This window comes from Musca autumnalis, unplaced genomic scaffold (genome assembly GCF_047663935.1).
Source record: "Musca autumnalis isolate F117 unplaced genomic scaffold, ASM4766393v1 scaffold_1, whole genome shotgun sequence".
NCBI lineage: Eukaryota > Metazoa > Arthropoda > Insecta > Diptera > Muscidae > Musca > Musca autumnalis.
Genome location: NW_027411644.1, coordinates 145,492,481 through 145,516,644, shown reverse-complemented (window position 1 = coordinate 145,516,644; position 24,164 = coordinate 145,492,481). Strand labels below are relative to the sequence as shown.

Genomic DNA, 24,164 nt, shown 5'->3' with positions numbered 1-24,164 from the left:
AGATGTTATAATTCTGAAATTAATATTGCGAAAAGAACACTCCATATTTTTTGTGATGCTAGCGAAATGGCGATGGCGGTAGTGGCATACTGGCGTATTGAATTATCCAGTGGTCCGAAGATCTCATTTGTCGCCGGCAAAACTAATTGTGCTCCAATCAAGTTTATGACGATACCCAGATTGGAATTGCAGGCAGCTGTACTGGCAGTTCGACTAAAAAATGCTATAATAAAATATCACGAAATACAACCACACCAGGTGATATTTTGGTCCGATTCGAGCACTGTAATACAATGGTTTTATTCTGATCATCGTCGTTACAAACAGTTCGTAGCAAATCGAGTTACTGAAATTTTAGAAAGTACGGAGGAAAGCCAGTGGCGTTGGGTTCCCGGTGAGATGAATCCCGCAGATGAAGGAACGCGTGCTCGAGCACAATATGATCCTAATGGGCGCTGGAAAAATGGGCCGGAATTTTTATGTCGACCAAAAGAAATGTGGCCAACACGACCTTCACCAACCATTACTGATTGTGATGAGGAAATGCGCGCAGGATATTTTGTCTTATCGACCCGGAAAAAATTTGTTGCTATTTATGAGATTGAACGTTTCTCGAATTACTCAAGACTAAGGCGAACTATTGGTTGGATCTTTAGATGGTACAACAACTTGAAATTAAAAATTAAAGGGCAGCCGCTATTGAAAGGAGATTTGACAATTGAAGAAGAATTGTTGGGTGAGAATACAATTATACGAGCAGCGCAGAAAATGGCATTTTCGTATGAATTCGAATGTTTAGTGAAGAAACAAACAGTTCCACCAAATAGTTCGATAGTATCGCTCAACCCTTATCTTGATGTCGACGGAATTCTCAGATGTGGAGGCAGAATTGATAATGCTCCTTTTATTCCGTACGCCACCAAACGGCCATATATATTACCAAAAGATCATCGATTGACGCATTTGATATTATATTGGTACCATAGTCGTAATCATCATATTAATGACAATACAGTGATATGTGAAGTTCGTCGAAAGTACTGGATCCCATCCATTCGTGTCGTTCTGAGAACAGTGAAGGCTGCCTGCTACATGTGTAAGCTGAGAAAGAGTAAACCAGCACAGCCTATTATGGGACCGCTACCTGAAGACCGCTTGACGGCATTCGTTCGTCCATTTTCATATACCGGTATAGATTATTTTGGCCCAGTACTTGTCTCAGTTCGTCGTAGTCACGAAAAGAGATGGATTGCTTTATTCACTTGTTTAACCACACGTGCAGTACATTTGGAGCTCGCCACAAATCTGTCAAGTGATTCGTGTCTTCTTTGCATCAGAAACTTTATAAATCGCCGTGGTGTGCCTGTCCAGATGAGAAGCGATAATGGAACTAATTTCGTTGGCCTCACGAAAGAACTTGGTCATGAAGAAAATTTTATTGACTTCGACAAAATTGATGATTCTTTGCGACCACTTGGAATAAAATGGAAGTTTAACGCTCCTTCGGACCCCAGCGCTGGTGGAGCATGGGAAAGGTTAGTTCAATCTGTGAAAAAGGCGCTGTATGCAATTTTAAAGGAACATGTCCCAAGGCCTGAAACTTTATATAGCCTTTTGGTCGAGTGCGAAAATATCGTGAATAGTAGGCCACTAACCCATCTGTCAGTGACTCCGGATGAACCTGAACCATTGACACCTAATCATTTCCTTTTGGGGTGTGCAAGCTCCACGCAAACTCCTGCACCGTTTGATCCAAAATTATGTTCATCAAGGAAACAGTGGAGAATTTTACAAAATTTGAAAAATGGTTTGTGGAAACGATGGATGATTGAATACCTTCCAGAATTGACTAGAAGGACAAAGTGGTGTCTGCCAAGCAAGCCAATGGAAGTTGGCTCTTTAGTCTTGATATGTGAACCAGAACTTCCCAGGTCTAAATGGAAGAGAGGGCGTGTGCTGAAGATGTGTGTGGGTCGAGATGGCGTGGCGAGATGTGCTGAAATACGAACATGTTCGGGTACGTTGCGAAGAGCAGTATCTAAGTTGGCTCCTTTAGACGTTCAAGGTTGTGGTGAAGTGGTCCTGGCGGGATCCATTCACGGGGGCGGGGATGTCGGAAACCCGGTTCCTTAAAATTATGCAGCTGGTAACCCTATCGATTATTAAAGTCAGACTTATTGTTTATCGATTGTCTATGTTGTTGTAACTGCAGTCAATATTGTTTTGTTTTTGAGTTGTTCCTTTTGTTACTGCCAACATTTTAAATTTATTAATTTGTTTCGCGATATAAAAGGCTGGAAAGCAGCCATTTTTTGTCTTGTAATTTGTCGTCTTAAAGTTTTGTCGTCCCACAACAAGTGAGTCTTTGAAAATATCAATGTATTAAAATCCAAATTGATTTATGTATTTATTTTGTTTAATTTTACTTTATAGAGAATAAATTCTCAATCTACGAATAAATTTTCTCATTCTAAATTTAATACAATGACCGGAGTTTTTATTCTTTAACGACGACACTGAGCTTTTCTTTTTTAAAAAAATTAAATTGGGATTTTTTCTAAAAAATCACGCGATCTTCCATTCCATTCGCAACTCGTCATCAAGTTACACATAGATATAAGCTTCAAAAGCTGACAGTATTTATTTTTTTTTATAAAAACTTTGCATTTTTTAAATCGAGAAAAAAATTTCTAAAAAATAGCGCGCATTTTCTTAAATAGTGGTAATATTTTTGTAAAAAAGTCACACGATTTTTTTTTTTCTTTTTTGTTTTACACCTTTTGTTTTACTATCTGCAGACAAAAAGTGCTAGAAAAAAGTGCTACATGTGCTAGAAAAAAGGCAAAATTGTAAAAAAGTTGGCAGTTGTGTCATAGGTATGTCATAAAATTGGGGAGAGTTCTTTGTTTGAATACAAAGAACTAAGAGAACTGATGAGTCCAAGTGGCGTTGGACGAAACTAGTCTTCTCTGCCATCCCCAAAAGTAATCAATTTTAACTACACCCACTTTAAACTTGTTGCTTTAAATTTGAAAACAACAAATATGAGATTAAGCTTAACTTACATACAAATAGTAAGAAAAGCAATTATGGTAGATATGTTTGGTGATATCTTCTTTACATTTTGTGATATCAAAAACATATTTTATACCGTTAGAAGACAACAAAAGAAGAATATAAATCCCAATAATTCGCATGAAAATATCAATTGCAAATGTCAATATTTTAATATTGTGGCATATGTAAGGGGTGGGGCGCATACACCATTATAGTTAAATTATTTGTGCCATAGATATACCACACTATAATGTGAAGTTAAAATCGAATATTATATTAAACGTATCTCATTTTAGTGATATTATGAGTTTTGTGCCTAAATTCAAGGTACCTAGTTCAATTAAGTACTAGAATCTGGTTCTTTTTGTGAATTTTAGAATTATTTTTGATTGCTCAATATAAAACATATTCCTTTTTCGCATAATGCTGATATTTAAGTATGGTAAATTACAGTTTTAGAGTCTGTCGGAGAATGTATCATATCGATGGCAAATCTGCCCCATGGGTGGGGAGGCTTCGCCACTTTTTAGACATTTTGTAAATTGTCAAATATAATATTTTAAAAGCAAAATTATGTCCATTTATTTATTTTTACCAAAAAAAAAATATTTGGAAAAACTTCAACGGTGTCGATATGAGAACATTTAGAACAAAAAGGTAGCGAAGGCGCCCCTTGCTACCAAAATTTTAAAATAGTTATAAATTATATTATGAGATGAAAAATATATATGAAATTAAAGTAATTTTTTAATTACTATTTTCAAATTTAAAAACAACAAGTTTAAAGTGGGATGTAATTAAAATTGATTACTTTTGGGGATGACAGAGAATACTAGTTTCGTCCAACGCCACTTGGACTCATCAGTTTAACTACATCCCACTTTAAACTTGTTGTTTTTAAATTTGAAAACAACAAATATGAGATTAAGCTTGAATTACATACAAATAGTAAGTAAAACACACATTTCAACAAAACTGCCAAAGTAATTTTTTAATTTTCGTATAAATTTGAAATAAAAATTGTATTTTGCTAGGTAGTGTGGGACGACATAGCTGCCAAAATAGTTTTGAGAGTTACATATGTCACGGCACCGGACGGACAGACGGAAACACATAGCTTGATCGTTTTATATTGTAGAGATATAATGATTGGTATATATGAATTTGTGGTAAGACAAACTGAAAGAGTCTACTAAATTTTGGTATTTTTTTTCGATTGCATAAAGGAACGTTTTTATTGAGAGTTAGCACATATTTTACTATATACATATTTATATAAAAAATACGTTGTTTCCCATTTTCATGTAAAATTATTTATTTTTTACATTTCAGCAAAAATGCCCGGATAAGCATAATTGAAAAAATCAGTAGTGATTTTTTAAAAATTGACCTGCATACCTCTGTAACAAATTCTGTCCGTGAATCTTTTTTATACGCAGGCCTGGCCCGAGAGAGGCCAGGTGCACTCAACTTTAAAATGCATATAAAGGTAATTATTTATTTTGTATTACAATCAATTTATCTTATATTATTAAATAAGAGTTTGTAATAAAATTGTACATAGCATTTATGTTAGTGGAAGTTAGTGACTTAAGGACTTCTAGTGCATTGTTGTTGAGATATAGTTGGCGCAAATTGGAGAAACCATTACATGACTGTAGAAAATGATCGATAGTACCGATATTTCCGCACTTGGGACTTTTGTTGTCGATTGCATTGTTTAGATGATGTTGATGTGTGACGAAGATGTGACCCACATGCCCAGGTATCCAGAAAACTTGTATGTTGGTCTGGTCTGGTATGTTAAAAGATCACGGATTTTATTAATGGATGTCAAATTAGTGCTTGAGACGTTAGAAACAGCTTTGACGATAGATAAACTGTCGGACAAAATTGTGGTTATTTTTTATGCTTTTGCAGTATTTATTTATGGCTTTAATAATTCCTGCAGCTTTAGCTGTAAAAATAGATGTGAAATGTGTCAGCGTTTAATGGTTAAAATGCTAAAGTGCAGTTTTTGAAGCATTTGTATATAAAAATTGCCAATCGCTGTGTTATGTTGTAAAAAGACTGCAATGTTGAACATACAATTCGTTTGAAGTTTTTCCTATTCCTAAAGTGCTTAGGGATATGTTACGTACTTCATCGAAAAACATCCATGAAGGTAGTTTGATTTTATGTCCGGACATGTTATCTTTAAAATTGATTATATTATCCATTATTGATCTATATATGGCTGAAGGCTTCTGGGGCTTCTTTTTAGCTTTTAAATTTTTTGAAGCATCTACGAAGCAATGATGGATGATTTTGAGCATAGAATTTTCGGCAATAAGTGATTCCTGGAGTGAACAATTCTTTGTTCGAATCATGGTAATCCGGATGCGATGAGTAAAGTCTTTATTGGCTTAGTCCTATACACGTACAGTTAAGGACAAAAGTTTACATGCACACCATAAATGTAAGTGTAAGTAATGATTTTTATGAAATTCTAAGTACACAGTTTTATTTCTTCTCACTAAAAAAACAATATTTAAAACAACAAAAGAATATTGCATAATACAAATAAAGGTACATTTTACAAATACCAAAAAATGATAGGGAAAAAAGTTTACACACACCACATGGAAATTCGCAGTTCCAATGGCCAAAATTTTTTCTTTAAACAAACGGCGTATACTTAATATCACACGTTATATTTCATGATGTTACTCATACGTTTTGGAACCATACAATTTATGGAATTGGCAGCAACATTTACACATTTTATTGTTTTGGCGAATGTCCCTGGGTGTGTGAGATATATTTTAGAGAATAAATAAATTTTGGGGTTTAAAAAATTGACGTAAAATTATGTTTTTTCCAATATTTTGTGGTGTTTTTTTTTTTGCATTTTGTTATAGTATTGTCTGTTATCTGCCATTTCGCGCTCCACTCCAACGTTTTTGGCACTTTTAAAAGAAGGACCGATTGCAGGAAAATTATAAGTTTTAGAGAAAAAGGTTATTTATTAAAAATTCTTAAAAAGTCTCAAAAATATAATTTTCATAAACAATTCTAAGTTTCCTCGCATAAAAATTCTCGGCGCTAAGTGGGCTAGTTTTCCTGCAAAATTAGTGTCAGATTGCAAATCTTTGATGTGGAATATGACGTTTGATGCTCACTGCGATTCCGCTTTTCGCGGTAGTATTTTCGGGTTTATTTACCGAATAGGTGGTCATACCCTGCAAACGTTTGGAAGATTGTTGGAGAATTTTTAGATCAGATTATTTATTATTTATTATATTTTAGATCAAATTTTATTATATTTTAGATCAAATTTTTTATTATTTAGCCCAATCCCGAATGAAAATTCCGCGAGGAATTTCTCTCGTTTTCCTTTCTTTAGTATCACAAAAAATCAGCACGGAAAAAATTCCGATGGAGAAAAAGTAGGTATCATGAACGCTTTCCAACATGTATTTTCCTCCAAAAAAAATCTCCCTTGCAAACCTGAAGGGAGTTTACAAAAAATCTTAGTATTTCCCACAAACTTTGTACAAATCATGCAAAATAAACACTTTGGTTGGGATATTATACTAAAATCCACAATTTTTGGTTAAAAATTTATTAAAAATTTAACATATTTTATTTCGCTAACACAGTCACTCTCAACTTTTTGTACCGATCAACGATAGAACGATAGGATGGGAGAATTTTGCACATACAAAACACCGGTTAGTTATTGTTGAAAAAGATAAATAGATAAATGCATATTTTCAATTATTTTTATTTCAAAATTCATATTTGTTCAATTTTTGCCATTATTTAGCAGTAGCAGTTCCATAGCACAATGGAATCAATCGCACTGTCTCCTTGGAATTTTCCAATCTTATTTGGTGTTTTTCATAATTAGTAACATCTTCTTAATATCTTTGATGTATAAATGTGTAATTTATTTGATTAATTTTTTTTTATTTTGTCTAAAAACACAAACACTTAACATTTTCTCAAGACCCTTCAGTGCAGCCAAATTCAATGATTATTTCTCTTTAATAACACTGTGCTACAGTGAAAATTTGCAGGGGTTTTGATGCATAAATTCGGTATTGTGGGAGTCCATGGAAGACGAAAATACCTTTGGTTTCTTTGAGTCACTTCGTTTTTTGATTTTATAAAGGAAAATTTAGTGAAAAACGGGGTTTCTTGGATTTTCAACTTAAAACGGACATAACTTCTTTTTTCCACAACGGACTTTTACTGCTTGTTTTTTATTTAAAAGGTTAAAATCATGTCTTTCGAACAAGCCAATCGGGTGACAAATGGTTAATTTTTAGTGATTTAAGTGTGACTAAACGCATTAGAAAACAGGAAAATGCTTTTCTTCGTGCTCTAGGCTGCGTAGAGGACACCAAATTGCTTAATTATTTAATTTTATCAAGAAGGAAAATTAGTTAGCTTTACAAAATGTGGAAAACCAATGAAATCAGGTATTTCGATGTTTTTATTAACGGTTTTGGTCCGAATTGGCTGTAACTTGGCAATTGAAGTTCCCAATGGTACAGGAACTTCCCCACACAAAAATTGTGGGCATATGTAGGTCCACGTTTTGGTATTTGGGGTCCCATTTGGGCTTCCCAGCAGTTGGAAATCTCCTGCACAAAAAATTTGTCGCATATATTGACCGACTTTGCTCTCGAAAACATTTACATGTATGTTTATGTATAATGCATTAATCAACCTAAACAAAACATGGAAGGGGACATAGCTGGGCCGGCGACTATCTATGTGGATAGTCAAGCGGCCCTAAAATCTAGCGGCCTTAAAGTCCCTCTCAATCAAGTCTGCTGCGGTCTTGCACTGCAGGAAAGCCTTGGAAGCCCTAAGATCAATCGTTACCTTGTGCCTTGTGCGACATCGAGAGAAATGAAAAAGCGGATGAAATGGCGCGTCGCGGATCTGAGTCAAACGACATCAAAATCGATAACTCAATCAAGCCACCCTTGTGTCATTTCATGCGGCTCTTAGAACAAGCATACAGGGAGAAGGCTGCTCAGATTTGGAACAACGAATCTGCCTGTAAGGTATCAAAGGCAATCTGGCACAACCTCTCCAAGCGGAAGACCACTTCTCTACTCTCTATGAAAAAACCCGACCTGAAACTAATGGTTGGAATAATCACGGGACCCTGCAGAATAAGATCAATGGCCTGTTTTCAATCCATATTACTTACCTAATTATTCTTACTTCATTCCTTGATACCTATTCTACTCTTCTATGCAATATATTTCTTTTCTTTTCTCCAACCCACACTATAGGATGAACACAATGACCATAAGGTCTCCGAGTGGGGTGGCTGTCCAACACGACAGCTGCGCGTCCTTTAACCTAACCTAATCAACCTATTTTCATTTAAGATAATGTTTGCAATATGTGATTCCGTTCAGAACAGACAATACTTAAATTGTTTCGATGCGAAAACTTTTTTCGCGATGGAGAGAAGATGGCACAAAAATAAAACCCTAATAAACATAAGTTTCTTGATTTCAAAAACAAAAGTTTGAAGCAGCCTTTCACTTTTCATCAAATTTTTAGTGACCCCAAATATTTTTGTAACAAATACTCCTCCTGCATGCAATTATCCATTTAGAGGAATGGGTTGGAAATATTAGTATTGAACATAAATCGAATTTTCATTCATGATTTTCAAATTTATTGATGGGGTCAGCAATTGCTAGATCTGTAGACTGCGATCCTCGTCTAGCTAATTCATCTGCTCTTTCATTACCCATATAGTCGCGGTGTCCTGGTACCCAGCATAGCCGATAGCCGTTAGTTAGCGTTCCCAAGGCTGTTATACACTTAAGGACGACATCGGACTTGATGTTGCAGGATTTGATGGCTTTCAGAGCCGCTTGACTATCCACAAAGATAGTCGCCGGTTCAAAGATTTCTGCATCCAAATTTTTTATCAATTCCGCTGCCTTCCAAATCGCGAAGATTTCAGCCTGGAAAACTCTACAGTTGCTATCTAGCCTGTAAGTGTACTCAAGAGGTAGCCTTTCACAGTAGACGCCAGCCCCAGTACCTTCCTCCATCCTGGAACCGTCTGTATAAAAAGCCAGACCGTCCAGAGGGGGGGTTACTGCGGTTCCAGTCGTCTATACTAGGTATAACGTCATCTATATCGTCAAATATCAGGACTGGTGATAATAGTCGCTCAGTTTTCCACGTTGGTTCACATTGATACCTGATTCATTCAGGATACATCCATGCCCATAGGCACAATCGAGCCAGAGATTCTGTTCATGGGTTTAGACCCCAACTTTTCCCAATAGAATTCTTGCATGAATAAAGTACAATCAGTCCTCTCTTTGTCCGCTCCTCAGCATTCCTGTTCCATCGCATTTAGAGGAATGGGTTGGAAATATTAGTATTGAACATAAATCGAATTTTCATTCATGATTTTCAAATTTATTGATGGGGTCAGCAATTGCTAGATCTGTAGACTGCGATCCTCGTCTAGCTAATTCATCTGCTCTTTCATTACCCATATAGTCGCGGTGTCCTGGTACCCAGCATAGCCGATAGCCGTTAGTTAGCGTTCCCAAGGCTGTTATACACTTAAGGACGACATCGGACTTGATGTTGCAGGATTTGATGGCTTTCAGAGCACACAAAGATAGTCGCCGGTTCAAAGATTTCTGCATCCAAATTTTTTATCAATTCCGCTGCCTTCCAAATCACGAAGATTTCAGCCTGGAAAACACTACAGTTGCTATCTAGCCTGTAAGTGTACTCAAGAGGTAGCCTTTCACAGTAGACGCCAGCCCCAGTACCTTCCTCCATCCTGGAACGTCTGTATAAAAAGCCAGACCGTCCAGAGGGGGGGTTACTGCGGTTCCAGTCTGCACTCCATCCAGTGTTGGTGGAACAAATACGCCGAGCTTACGCTTCCTCGTGAACATTACCAGTTTACTCCAAGGCTGTTAGCCTTAGCCCAGCGTGACAGCGTCTATAAGGCTCCTTGCATAAGCTCCGAAATGGTTGACGGAAACTTACCGGAAATCATTTGTACTACGTCGTCCGCATAAGCAACAACTTTGATACCTTAATTATCCAGCTCCAAGTTTGAGTTTTCCATGTTCCTCTCAATGAAATCTACCACCTCATGCAAAGCAGATTCCACAGATTTGCCTTTGATATATACGTGCTGCGATTTGTTTATAGAGGCGGTGTCCACATGACTCCTTATCTCCAGATCGATCAGTCGTTCGAGAGTCTTAAGGAGAAAGGATGATAAGCTAATGGGTCTGTGGTCCTTTGGTGCAGAGTGACTAGGTTTTCCCGCTTTGGAAATGCAATAACTTTTACCTCCTTCCACAGACCCGGTATATACGAGAGAGTCAAACACGCTCTACAGATCTCCTCTAGGATTTGATATAAACGGTCCAAGCCGGTCCAGGTGACTTGTATGGCTTGAAAGTGTTGACAGCCCATTTTATCTTACTTCTGCTTACCACCTTGCCAACGAGATCCAAATCCACAGGCTCTTGAATTTGGAAGTCGTCACAATCACTGTTGACGGTGTCCGCATCCTTACAGCCTGGGATGTGGGTCCCTGCCAAGAGGTTAAGCGTCTCTGTACCAGAGTCTGTCCACGCACCATCTTGTTTCTCGATACTTCCGATGGATTTAGGTTCCTTGGAGAGTAATCTTCGAAACCTGGCTGCGTCGTTGACTCCTTCTATTGACTCACAGAAATTAGCCCAAGACTTTTTCTTTGCTCGCTTGATTTCACTCCTGCATTTATTGAAACTCACCTTGTAGGAGTCCCAATCAATGTCGAGTTTAGTCTCATGCCCCTTGTTATACAGTAGCCTGGTCCCATTAAGTTCCTCAGCTGTTTCGATATTAATATTAAGAGTCAGTTGAGAACTCTTTAGTTCCGTGTATTTATCCCAGTTTGTTCTTCTCGGGTTCCTATAAGGAGTTTGGCGACCTCCGTCCAAAAAAGACATCAAAGAATATCTTCATATGATCCGAGAAGGAACATCCTTTAGATACCCTACAATTTCTTAGGACGGAGTCATCTAGATTCGAGAGGGTCCCTAATTTTAAAGTTTTGATAATTTTCCCTATTACATATTCGTAAATTATATGATAATAAGCCACTGTAATAAAATCGAATATAGACTCACCCCTTTTGTTGGCGTCCTTGCTGCCCCATTGAAAATGGTGAGCGTTTGCGTCGCATCCCAGGATCACGTTGCAGGTATCATCGAGCAACCGTCGGACATCCAGGTTTGGTGGGTCTGGGTCCTCATAAGGCATGTATACGGATGACAGTAGTGTGGCCATCCCCGTGCCATGCTTCAGCCTAACTGTGCACATGTCCCGTTGCTGTGATTAGATAGAAAGATTAGAATTAAGCTCTTTTTACCTACTATACAAGACCTCACCTTGTCCCCCTCGGGCGCGGCGAAGGTTTCGAAATTGGCATTGCTTAGTCCAGAAACCTTATTCTTATAGATATTAGGCTCCTGGACTAAGACAATGTCTACTTCAGAGGTCGTGAGTGACAAGAGTAGTTCACCGGCGGCGGCGTTGCAATGATGCAGATTAATCTGCAAGATGCGCAGCCTTTGCCGCTTTTCTACTCTTACTGAGTTTCGTGGGGTGGAATCTGTCGAAACCGAACCCATCCTGAACCGAAATTCAGTTTTCCCTCACGTTCTCTAAGATATAACTCCCCAGGGCGGTCAACCGCCACTCTTGCAACCACAAGAAGGCGCTGCCAAACTGACGATCTTCCGGTCCAGAAACTATGGCAGAGCGAAGACCGATTTTAAATAACAACCAGTGACTATTGCTGATTCTCCCATTAGGATCAGCTCTGTCGATGATTGCCACTTGAAGGTCTTCATCATTCGCCACTGTGGCCGGTCTGTTGTATGTATGTCTTTTTGCGTCCTTGACCGTGCGCCTTGGAGTTAACTTTTCCAGAGGAGGTGGATGCCTTTTCCGTACTCAGTTGTACTCAATACAGACCTATCTCGCTTGACTCTTGACATTATCTCGAATGACCCGTACATGGAATGTGTGGGGGTAGCAGTCAGGGGTGGTACTGCCGAGATAGAGTTGCTGAACGTATACATTCCGCCGAAAAATAGCTGTATCTCAGATTACATGCCAAACATAAGCATACTTTTGGAAGGTCATAATCGTCTGGTCTTGGGAGACTTTAATGCGCATCATGAGATGTGGCACTCGGCTCTCGGAAACGACCAGAGGAGTACAGCTCTGGCTGAGCAGATTGATAGCTCTACGTTTTGCTCGGTCAATGAGGACGCCCCTACCAGAATTAGAGGAGAGTGTCACAGTTCGCCAGACATAACCATCGTGTCACCTGGTCTGACAAATGACAACCCGTCATTTCCCTTGGATCAGACCATCTCCCAATTATTGTCTCCATTAGCAGACCACCTCTGAACGCCGCACATTCGTCAATCATAAGAATGGTGATTGGACTGGTTTCAGAGAGTTTACCAATCGCCGCTTTAGAGAACTGACAAATCCTTCTGATGTTCGGGTAGCGGAAGGACGTTCCGAGATATCATCACAGCTGCAGCCGCTCGCCATATCCCTGCTGGTCGAATACCCGAAGTAAGACCAAACTTCCCAGCAGAGGCGACGGGATTTGCAAATGGGCGTGATGAGCTTCGTCGAGCCAACCCCAATGACCCCAAAGTCAGGGAGCTGACACTGAAAGTTAACAGGCATAAGCGGAACAAGTGGTTAAATCATCTGAAGAGTTGTAATATTGGAGGCGGAATAAGTGAATTGTGGGCAGCGGTTAAGTTACTCTCGAACCCCGGAAGGAGGGAAGATAGGACCTCAGTCACGTTTGGCGACGTTACGTTGACTGACCCGAAGAGGTGCGCAAGTTATTTCAATCGACAGTTTGTCAAGCACCCCGGGAGTGACAGGGCGAAGAGAAGAGTACTACGTCGCATCAGATCTCTTCCTGCCGAGGAGGAACCACCACAGTTTGCAATGGATGATGTTGCGAATGTCATCAGGAACGCTAAATCATCCAAAGCGTTGAGCCCGAATGGAATCTCCATGGTAATGCTGAAACAGCTGGATGAGCCAGGAGTGGAGTATCTCACTAAAGTTCTCAACCTGTCGCTAGCCACTCTAATTGTTTCCGAAGTCTGGAAAATGGGCAGAGTGGTCGCGCTACTGTAGCCAGTCAAGGAAGCCAGCAAAAGTGAATCGTACAAGCCGATTTCGCTTTTGTCGCCTGTAGCAAAGAACCTTAAGGCCTTAGTCCTCCTCAGTGTCAGAAATAGCTATCTAGTTGCCGATCATCATCAAGGATTCCGCAAGCAGCACGAAAACAGCGCTGCACGCCATCTGCACATATTTGTCGAGGACTTAACCAGAGACCGCCATGTAACAGAACAGTATAATGGTGGCGCTTGACTTATCGAAAGCCTTTGATACTGTCAGGCACTCCCACTGTTTGAGGACATAGAGCAGACAACCCTCGGGCCAAACTTGAAACAACCCGTCATTTCCCTTGGATCAGACCATCTCCCAATTATTGTCTCCATTAGCAGACCACCTCTGAACGCCGCACATTCGTCAATCATAAGAATGGTGATTGGACGGGTTTCAGAGAGTTCACCAATCGCCGCTTTAGAGAACTGACAAATCCTTCTGATGTTCGGGTAGCGGAAGGACGTTCCGAGATATCATCACAGCTGCAGCCGCTCGCCATATCCCTGCTGGTCGAATACCCGAAGTAAGACCAAACTTCCCAGCAGAGGCGACGGGATTTGCAAATGGGCGTGATGAGCTTCGTCGAGCCAACCCCAATGACCCCAAAGTCAGGGAGCTGACACTGAAAGTTAACAGGCATAAGCGGAACAAGTGGTTAAATCATCTGAAGAGTTGTAATATTGGAGGCGGAATAAGTGAATTGTGGGCAGCGGTTAAGTTACTCTCGAACCCCGGAAGGATGGAAGATAGGACCTCAGTCACGTTTGGCGACGTTACGTTGACTGACCCGAAGAGGTGCGCAAGTTATTTCAATCGACAGTTTGTCAAGCACCCCGGGAGTGACAGGGCGAAGAGAAGAGTACTACGTCGCATCAGATCTCTTCCTGTCGAGGAGGAACCACCACAGTTTGCAATGGATGATGTTGCGAATGTCATCAGGAACACTAAATCATCCAAAGCGTTGAGCCCTAATGGAATCTCCATGGTAATGCTGAAACAGCTGGATGAGCGGGGAGTGGAGTATCTCACTAAAGTTCTCAACCTGTCGCTAGCCACTCTATTTGTTTCCGAAGTCTGGAAAATGGGCAGAGTGGTCCCGCTACTGTAGCCAGTCAAGGAAGCCAGCAAAAGTGAATCGTACAAGCCGATTTCGCTTTTGTCGCCTGTAGCAAAGAACCTTAAGGCCTTAGTCCTCCTCAGTGTCAGAAATAGCTATCTAGTTGCCGATCATCATCAAGGATTCCGCAAGCAGCACGAAAACAGCGCTGCACGCCATCTGCTCATATTTGTCGACGACTTAACCAGAGACCGCCATGTAACAGAACAGTATAATGTAGAGTTGTACAATCCAGTTCAATTGAAAGATCTAGTTCAATAGCTCAGCTCTTTAAACTGAACTAGGTCAGTAATCTAGTTCATAGTTCACTGTCCAGTTCAATCATTCGGATCAAAATCGTTCACCGGCTCTTAATCGGTCGTTTGATGAAAACGCATATATACACCAAATACAAACGAAAGACTAATATAATTTAACTACTCCATAACAAAAATATTACATTTACATAGCTTTATTGCATTCTTAAATAAAGATTAATTAATTTAAAAAAAAAAACATCCTTCATTTAGGTGGCAGGCAAAAAATCATATGTTGTGTGTGTAGAAATTGTTATTGCGTTGTGCGTGTGTGTTTCTTTTTATTTTTTCCCATTTTCTATCCATCAAGTAAGCTGTTAGTTATGTCTCGTATGTTTTTGTAGAAATCGTCATTTTCGGACAGCTATTCCATATACCTTGATCCAAAACATAAACAAACTGATCACATTACGAAGGCATCTCTTAACATTGACGACGCCGTCACTTTATGTATTTGTGAACGACATGTTGAACTAGATTGTGAATCGTTCGTTGATCGTACGGTCACCGACTGATTATAGTTCAGTGAACTATTGAACTATAATGAACTATATCGACTGATCTAGTTCATACGCTCTTTTCAATGAATCGTTCAATTGAACTAGTTCGTTCATGAACTATACAACTCTAGTATAATGGTGGCGCTTGACTTATCGAAAGCCTTTGATACTGTCAGGCACTCCCACTGTTTGAGGACATAGAGCAGACAACCCTCGGGCCAAACTTGAAACGTTGGATAATCAATTATGAAAACTATCCAGTTAACAATTTTTTTCGAATTCGGAACGAAACTCCTCACAAGTTTCCGATTCTGATGCCGAATTCGTTCGGAAAGTTTTGTCGGAAAAGGATCGGAAGGAACATTCGAGTTTCTTTCCAAATTCTAAACGAAATCGTTTAAAAACTCGAATGAAAAATGGGAAATTTTGAAGGAATTTTAGATATTCTGCTCAATTTCGGACAAAAAATCGGACGACTTTCGGTTACTTTTTCAGAATTTCGAAAAAATCGGATATTTGATCCGAAATTCGGAAAATTATCGGATGTTTGTTCCGAAGTTCGGAACATTATCGTATGTTTATTCCGATATTTGGGAAATTATCGGATGTTTGATCCGAAGTTCGAAACATTCGAACATTTTCGAAAGTTTTATCCGAAAATTGGAACAAATTCCGGTTTTTATACGAAATTCGGAAAATTTTCGGATGTTTAATGCTAACTTTTTTATTCTTTATTTGATCAACTTCACAAGTTGGATTTATTCATTGCTGCTACCCGCTGATATTGTATGTTTACAACATTTCATTTCCTAATAATGTTTCCACATGTCATCACGCTGTTGTTCTTTATTTAGCATTAACAATATTAATTATTATAAACAACGTTTTACAAAATGTGTATGCAATCTTCCCATTTTCATTTGTTTTAAAACACACAATAATTTGTTCCGCTACGTCGTACTAACTTAACTAAAAAACAAGCTAGAGCATGCAAACAAAACAAAGAAATTTCCCTTGCCATTGTCGTTCATTGTATACAATCAACTCTCAACCGGAGTTCGGCAATTTTGCTCGCGAGAAAAACAACAAATCTAAATTTCTTTTCAGATTGTATGCAGAGTACTCCGAAACGAATCGGAAAAGAACGAATTAAATTTTCCCTTCGGAGTATGTGCAAAGTACTCGGAAATAAAACGAATCAAAATGTGCAGAACACTCGGAAAAAAAATCTGATATCAGAGCCATCGGCAAAAATTGTTGGGTGGGTAAGGAACCAAAAAATTATGTCAAAATATTGCAAGGTGCTCCTTTGGAAAATACGTAATTTTTGTACATTTCTGGAGAACGAAATTACTGTTTCTCGGAACTATAACAGATATTGTGTGCATTGTTTTTTGTTACGTAGGTGGGATTGATGCTTTTAGGAAACTTTTTAATAAATTACCGGAGCGTTTACACATAGTGAGCTATTTTATTTTCCGCAGGTACTAAATTTTACCTTTAGTGGAGTAGAACTTTTAGAGAGCAATATGGAGCATAGTTTCGTATTATTCGCAGAGTGATGCCCGAGAGTGTCCTGTTTCAGCCCATATGTATATACTTTTGTACCGGTTCCGTTCCGTCCGCTTAACACTTTTTTGAAATTGAAATAACATATGAGTTTTATGGAAACCCAAGGAGTCTTAGTTGGCCCATTACAGAACATTTGTTCCATAGACCGAACTAAGAAAAGATATCCATTCCTCTCTGTTTTTCGCTTGACTTTTTGGAATACCGCGCCTTTTCATTTCTTCATCCACTTGTGTGCTCCATCGAAGCATAGGCCTGCCGATTCTGCGTGCACCGCCATGTGGCATGTATTCATAAGCCTTTTTAGCGGGTTCATAATCGCTCATTCTCATGATATGGCCTAGCCAACGCAATCGCTGCATCTCGATACGTTTAACTATATTCATGTCTTTGTATAGCTTATATAGCTCGTGGTTCATACGACGTCGATATTCACCGTCAACGCAAATCGGCCCGTAGATCTTTCGAAGAATTTTCCTCTCAAACACACCAAGCACTGCCTTATCTGCTTGCGCAAGTACCCATGCTTCGGAGCCATACATTAGCACGGGTAGTATCAGCGTTTTGTATACTGTTATTTTTGTTTGAAGAGATGTTGCTTTGTTTTTAAATTGCTTACTTAGACCATAGTAGCATCTGTTGGCCAATACAATTCTTCTTCTTCTTATTTCACAACTGATGTTGTTTGTTGTGTTTATGGCAGTGCCGAGGTAGACGAAGTCTTTAACTACCTCAAAATTGTAGATACCAACTTCCACAGTTGGTCCGAGCTCTATGGACGCTTTGCGCGTCGACACCATCAATTTGGTCTTTTCGCCGTTTACCGCCAGACCCACTTCGCAGATTCTGCTTCGACCTTCCTAAAGGTATCAGTTACTTCCTTTACTGATCGTCCCATGATGTCTATGTCATCAGCATAGGCAAGTAACATGTGGCTATTGGTGTAAATTGTGCCATTTCTTTTGACATTTGCATCTCGTATTATCTTTTCCAGCAAAATGTTGAATAGGTCACACGAAAGGCTGTCTCCTTGTCTGAAACCTCTTTTGGTACAAAATTCTTCGCAGAGGTTCTTTCCAATTTTAACTGAGGACCTAGTATCAGTTAAAGTCATCTTACAAAGCCTACTATGAAAAAACGAAAGAAAAGAAAAACAAACCCAAGGAGTATGTTGTTTAAATTTTTGAACAAATTTTACATTGCGTTTTACTATTTTGTATTTTTGCAGTTTATTGTTGTTTGACCATTTTTTATATCTTTCTATAAACATTAAAAACACCAAAACTCTCATATTTTGACGAAAAATAGTCAAAATAAACTCTAAAGTTTAAATTTGACCTTAAATTCCTCTACAACTACTAGACCGTATTTTTATTCGGAAACCCGGAAAGCTGATTGTGTTATCTGTCGAAAACAAAAAAGAATAATAATATCTGTCGAAAACAAAGAAGAATGCAAATATCTCTATCCGTTTAAAAGTTGCAGGATTTTGACCAGGAAGAAACAAGATTCTGAACCACTGTGCGATGTAAAACAGGCTTATGCCTCTATAATTGGAACATACAGTCTTATCTCCTTTTTATGTACGGGCTTAGGATATTCAAGTTCCAATCGTCAGGCATGTGTCAGGCATAACGAGCTGATGCAGGCGACGAGCTGCCTCCGAAAATGCATTCCGTACTTCACATTTTGACAATGTCCGATTTGAATCCATTTCATAAAATTTTCACATTTTAGCAGTGTTTACATTTATAATAACTTTTTGCAAATAAAATTCTTAAGAACACAAGAAACAATTTATTTTATGGTATTTTAATTACTTAGCAACATGTTTGTATCCAAAAAGATAATCATGGGTGCAAGAAATGTCAGACTGCATCTTTGTTTGTAGCCAAATCATAAGTGCAAGTGACTATGTCTTTTTACGTGAAAGGAGTCATGATTTTTACAAGGGCATGGTGCTCTTTTGAGTAATAAAAGCTAACTTTCTAAAATAAAAAAAATTTGATTTTTATTTGCACTCAGTCGCTTTTGATAATGATTTATTTGAGATATTCCATTATTTTATATTCATTATATTTCAATTTCATTAAGACGATCGAACTATTTTATAACAAAAATGTTCTACAAAAACGTTAGTTTGGTAGTAATTTGAATGAATCGTCCTAGAGAAACAGACCATAAACACCACAACTCTTTTAAATAATTTTTCCAAATGGCCCTGATGTCTCAAATCATCTAAAAATCCTCCTGGTTGGGGCATGGTCACAGATAAGAGTGATGTTGAAGAATTTACCTTTTATCCGAATTGTCGCTAGTGTTTCATCCACCGGAGTGAATCTAGAGCCGAGTTCTTAAGGCCTCCGGCTAACTGCAAATCCACAGCTAAATTCACGTCTGGTCTCATGGGATCTATGGTATTGTCCAATACAATTACACGTTTGATAATCATTGCAATTTCATAATCATGTTCTCGATATTGGAATGTTCAGGTTTCGATTTCGGGCTAAAAACGAGTCAAAAACGACTGTAGGTGTGATGCATGTACATTTTCCGACATCGAATTGTTTTCGATATCGGTTTCATATTCCATTTTGTTCTATGGAAAATTGATCAAAAAGACGTGTGATGCAATTCGATAATCGTTTATTTTTCTCGTTTTGAAAAGGTCATATTTTTGTGGTTGATTTATAAAGGATGTAATGAATTTTGATATTATTTTTTTGAAAAAAAACTTGAAATTTAAACACGGATATAGAATAGATAATTTTACATATATTTGCCTTATATTTTGTTAAGAAAATATTTGATATTTCTATAAAAAAAACACGGATTGAACATGTTTTTTCCTCTGGATTGGTGAAGACATCCGCTTAATATATTGTTTGCACTGTTTGTAAAGTTCTCATGTAATTGGACAAGAATTTCCACACTAAACTTCCGTATAGGCTAATTTAAATAAGAACACAAATTTATTTTATTTGTAATTACATTTTTTCGGCTTTTGCCATCGTCAAGACTAAAAAAGTGTTTTTTATTTCTATTTTTCTTCTTTCAACTGCAGATTAGGGATCACCAGTCCGTTATTTGTTTGTGGGAATTTAATGAAATTGAAACAACATGGAATTGAAATTCGATGCGGATCCCATCACATCTATAAACAATTTACTCGTTTTGGGCAAATCGTTTTCATTGTGCAAATCGATTCGAATTAACTTCGAAAGCATCCACAGTAAAAGTTTTGGGATATACACGAAAACAAACATTAAATAAGGAATATTTAAATATTTGTTTCGAAAAACTGAACTTTTTAAATATTTTAAGTTTTTTTTCCATATTCCGAACATATCTGACGATTATATGTTTTTTTTTCGGAAAAAGAGAGAAGAATAATGTTCCGAAACAAACAAAAAATCTCCTGAGGCCATATAGCTCGATTAATTATATTAGTTAAAATCTTACAAATAATGACCTTCGCCGAAAAAGGACAAAACTTAAAAAAATTATATTTCTTTGTTTTTTCCTTTAAATTAGTAAAAAAAATTTATAATGATATTAGCATAAGAATTAACTAAAATATAATTATTCCTTTTATTTTTATAGAAAAAATACTATAATGTGAAACCTGAAGAACAAATTCCCCGTAATTACTTCACTGCTGGCGAGTTGTTGATGGTCAATATGCTGCACGTTGTTGGACCGCATGAATTTTATGTTGTTAAGGTAAAGATTTTCTAAAACGATTCTTATATATTTTACATTTTGCAACAACAATAGGGTAACACCGTTGTGCAATGGTAAGCACGTCCACCTTATAGTCTGTATGTCCGATTCCGAGGCCAAGCACACTTTCCAACAGTCGCAAAATACCCCTCAGCGTAATGCAGGCGAGAATTCCAGCCATGTAAAACTTTTATAAAAAGTGATGTTGCCGTTTGGACTCCGCGATAAAAAAGTATGTACCATATCATTGAGCGCACTATGCTCCAGTGGGAGTTAAAGGAATAAAATAAATTCAACATATCATTGAGCGAATATGAATCAGTGTGCTCTCATTAATATGACAGAAGCCTCCCGTGTCTCATCTGGGATGTGTATGGGATAGATGTAAATAGACTCATTCCCAGAAAAATTTTCAATGGCCGATTTATATGGTCTGAAAAATAACGTCACCTGGCAACCCGTCATTTCTCTTGGATCAGTAGTGGGATTCTGTAACTCATTTTTGCTGTTACCTACAAAAATCGGTAAAATTAAATCGCAAAATTATGACTAAAAACATAAAGAAAAGTTGGCATCACTGTTTGTGTCGGTAGAGGCTAGCGACGACTTTTTATTCATCGTTAACTTACCGAAAAATTTCGTTAATTATCGAAATTATAAGCATTTTAATTTTACCGACAATTATCGATAACAGCAAAAATAAGTTACAGAATCCCACTACAGACCGTTCGATTTGGTCACCTCTGAACGCCGCACTTTTATCAATCATGGGAAAGCAAATTGGACGAGTTTCGGAGAGTTCACTAATCACCGCTTCAGAGATCTGTCTAACCCTTCTAATGTTCAGGTAGCAGAAAAGACATTCCGAGACTGGTCGAATACTCGAAGTGAAACCAAACTTCCCAGTAGAGGCGACGGGATTAGTGATGAGCTTCGTAGAGCCAACCGCAGTGACCCCAGAGTCAGTGAGCTGACACTGGAAGCTAACATGTTGGTGCAAGTGTTTAAGTCATCTGAAGAGTTGCAACCAGGGTTTCGGAATCGAGGTATTTTTGGCTCGACTCCAACTCCAGGGTTTTTTCACGACTCCGACTCCGAGTGGACTCCGAGCGTAAATTCCTATACCACTAAAATTAATAAAAAATTGCACAAAAGCTTAACTCATAAAAACTGCATGCGGTAAAAATTATAAGCAATTCATGAAAAGATTTTAAAATGGATCCAAGCCAACATTTTAGAACGCTTCGAGAGCCTTAAAAGCCATTTTTCATGAATTCTATCGAAGAAAACTACGAAACTTTTTTTAGATTTTCTTCATCTGAAAGAACATAACAAAATCTGCTTTCTGAATTTTAATTTGAAAAATGCCACGAAGTTTTGTGGCAAATGACCGCATAAGAAAAAGCTCTTTTATAAAAACTAAACCGATTGCCATATATTTTTGTGGGCGTATCAAACATCATAGAACATCAACATCTAGTCCTTCATCTATCGATTTTGTAAAAATATTAGATTTTACGGAAAAGGTGGACAGAAAAAGTCAAAATATTAATGATTGGCTTAAAAAAACTGACGTTTTTGTCATAAAACGGGCTAACAAAGTATGACAAATACAAATCGATCGATGAATTTCTCGATTCTGATGTCTTTTCTAGATCTTCATAGAATCATCTAATAATTAAGATTTTATCTAATTTTATGTAAAAGCTCTTCAAAATAGACCTTTGTGAGAAGACCAGTAGGTATTCTGACCGAAGACTTGTGCAGAACGCGTTAAATGCCCAATTATAATTCGAATATCACAGAACTTTACTTTTGCTTGCAAAAAATTAAAGCATCAAATATTCTCAACATGCATTTTGTAATCAAAATAGATATGAAAAGATTTGATTTCAAAGGATAGTTAATCGCCCTCTAACTTAGTATAATATACCGTTTGCTTACTTGTTTTCTTATATTTTTCTTAAAATAAACAATAAAAATAAACAATGATTTTTTGAAAAAATTTTCGTGTCCCGAACTTAATGTTATATTTCTATAATGTAGAAAAAATTGCCGGGAGTCGAGTTATTTTTTTCGACTCAGACTCCGAATCCAGCAAAATTGCTCGACTCCGACTCCGAAATCCTGGTTGCAACTTTAGAGCCGGAATGAGTGAGTTGTATGCAATGGATAAATCACTCTCGAATCCTGGAAAGAAGGAAGTTCGGAACTTAGTCACGTTTGACGGCGTTTCGCTGACTGATCCGATGAGGTGCACAAGTTATTTCAATCGATAGTTTGTCGAGCACCCCGGGAGTGACAGTGCAAAGAGAAAAGTACTACGTCGCATTAGATCTCTTCCGCCGAGGATGAACCACAATTTACAACGGATGATGTTGCGAATGCGTTCAGGAATGCTAAATCATCCAAAGCGTTGGGCCCTGATGGAATCGAGTATCTCACTTAAGTTCTCAACCTGTCGCTAGACACCCACATCGTTCCCGAAATCTGGAAAATGTGCAGCGTGGTCCCGCTACTGAAGCCAGACAATGATGCCAGCAAAGATGAATCATACAGGCCGATTTCGCTTTTGTCGCCCGTAGCAAAGACATTTAAGGCTATGTTAGCTAAACAGAGAACGCGTTTGGTTTGGTGTTACAACAACGTATATTGGCGGACATAACTGTGATTACATTTGATGTGATTCACTTTTTATGTATTTTTCGTTTTCTTTTCGTTAGTTAAGTGAACTCGAAACGAAGTCGACACGAACAATTCAAACAAGAGGTAATGATTTGACGAAGCAAGAATATTATTACCTTACATCGCGTTATTATGAATCAACAATGTTTGTGTTTGGTGGCTTCCAACAGAATGTTGATAACATTCTAACGCAAAAAAGAGAGTGCCGTTGTATGCTAGTATCGCTTTTTTTAAGGACATTGAGCAGACAACCCTTGAATCGGAACAAGAAGTCCAAGCCCCGTAGAGTGAAACAGGGAGTTCCCCAAGGAGGCGTGATATCTCCGAAACTGTTTAAGCTTTACCTCTCCTGTATTCCTGCCTGTGAAAGTCTGAACTCTTATTTGTCTAATCTTTCCAACTTTTTCCACGCGAGGAATATACAGATATCCGACACTAAATCTACGGCCACTCTGTTCACCACATGGACGGCAGAATTTCATGGACGATGCACATAGGTTTCAATCAGGAAATTTTTGGTCAAAACCCTATTTTTGAAGTTTCGAAATTTTAATTTTTTTTTGCACAGAATGATAAAAAACACATCAAGTCATCTGAAAATAACTAGTTTTTGTAAAAAACGTTAGTATTCGTGGATTGGCGCAGTACCAAAGTTGACACGTTTTTATGTAAGAATAAAACAGACTTTCTGCTGTAAAATGTACAATTTTTGTTGTATTGCGTCCCTGCATAAATATACAGAAGTGAGACCAAAGTTATTATGAATCGGGAACTTGAGTACTTTCATAATATTTACAATAAAATATAATTTTTAAAAAATTAAGTAACAGTGTTTTATTTATAAATGCACTTAAAAGTAGAAAATAATTTTTCATGATGGAATCTCTCAAATAAAAAGCTTGCATTTGAATTAGAAATTGTGACAATATTGAACGGCAAGCGCTTAATTTGAGA

At 37.9% G+C, this 24,164-nt stretch overlaps 1 protein-coding gene across 2 annotated transcripts in view; it reads left to right on the top strand.

Annotated features, from left to right (window-relative positions):
• The window catches only part of qin (tudor domain-containing protein qin), a 462,035-nt gene that overhangs the window by 374,354 nt on the left and 63,517 nt on the right, over positions 1–24,164 (top strand). For both annotated transcript variants that reach the window (XM_073957242.1, XM_073957253.1), the window contains 2 exons: positions 4,390–4,546; positions 20,406–20,525. In XM_073957242.1, coding sequence (XP_073813343.1) covers positions 4,390–4,546; positions 20,406–20,525 — 277 coding nt within the window. The remainder of the gene's footprint in view (positions 1–4,389; positions 4,547–20,405; positions 20,526–24,164) is intronic.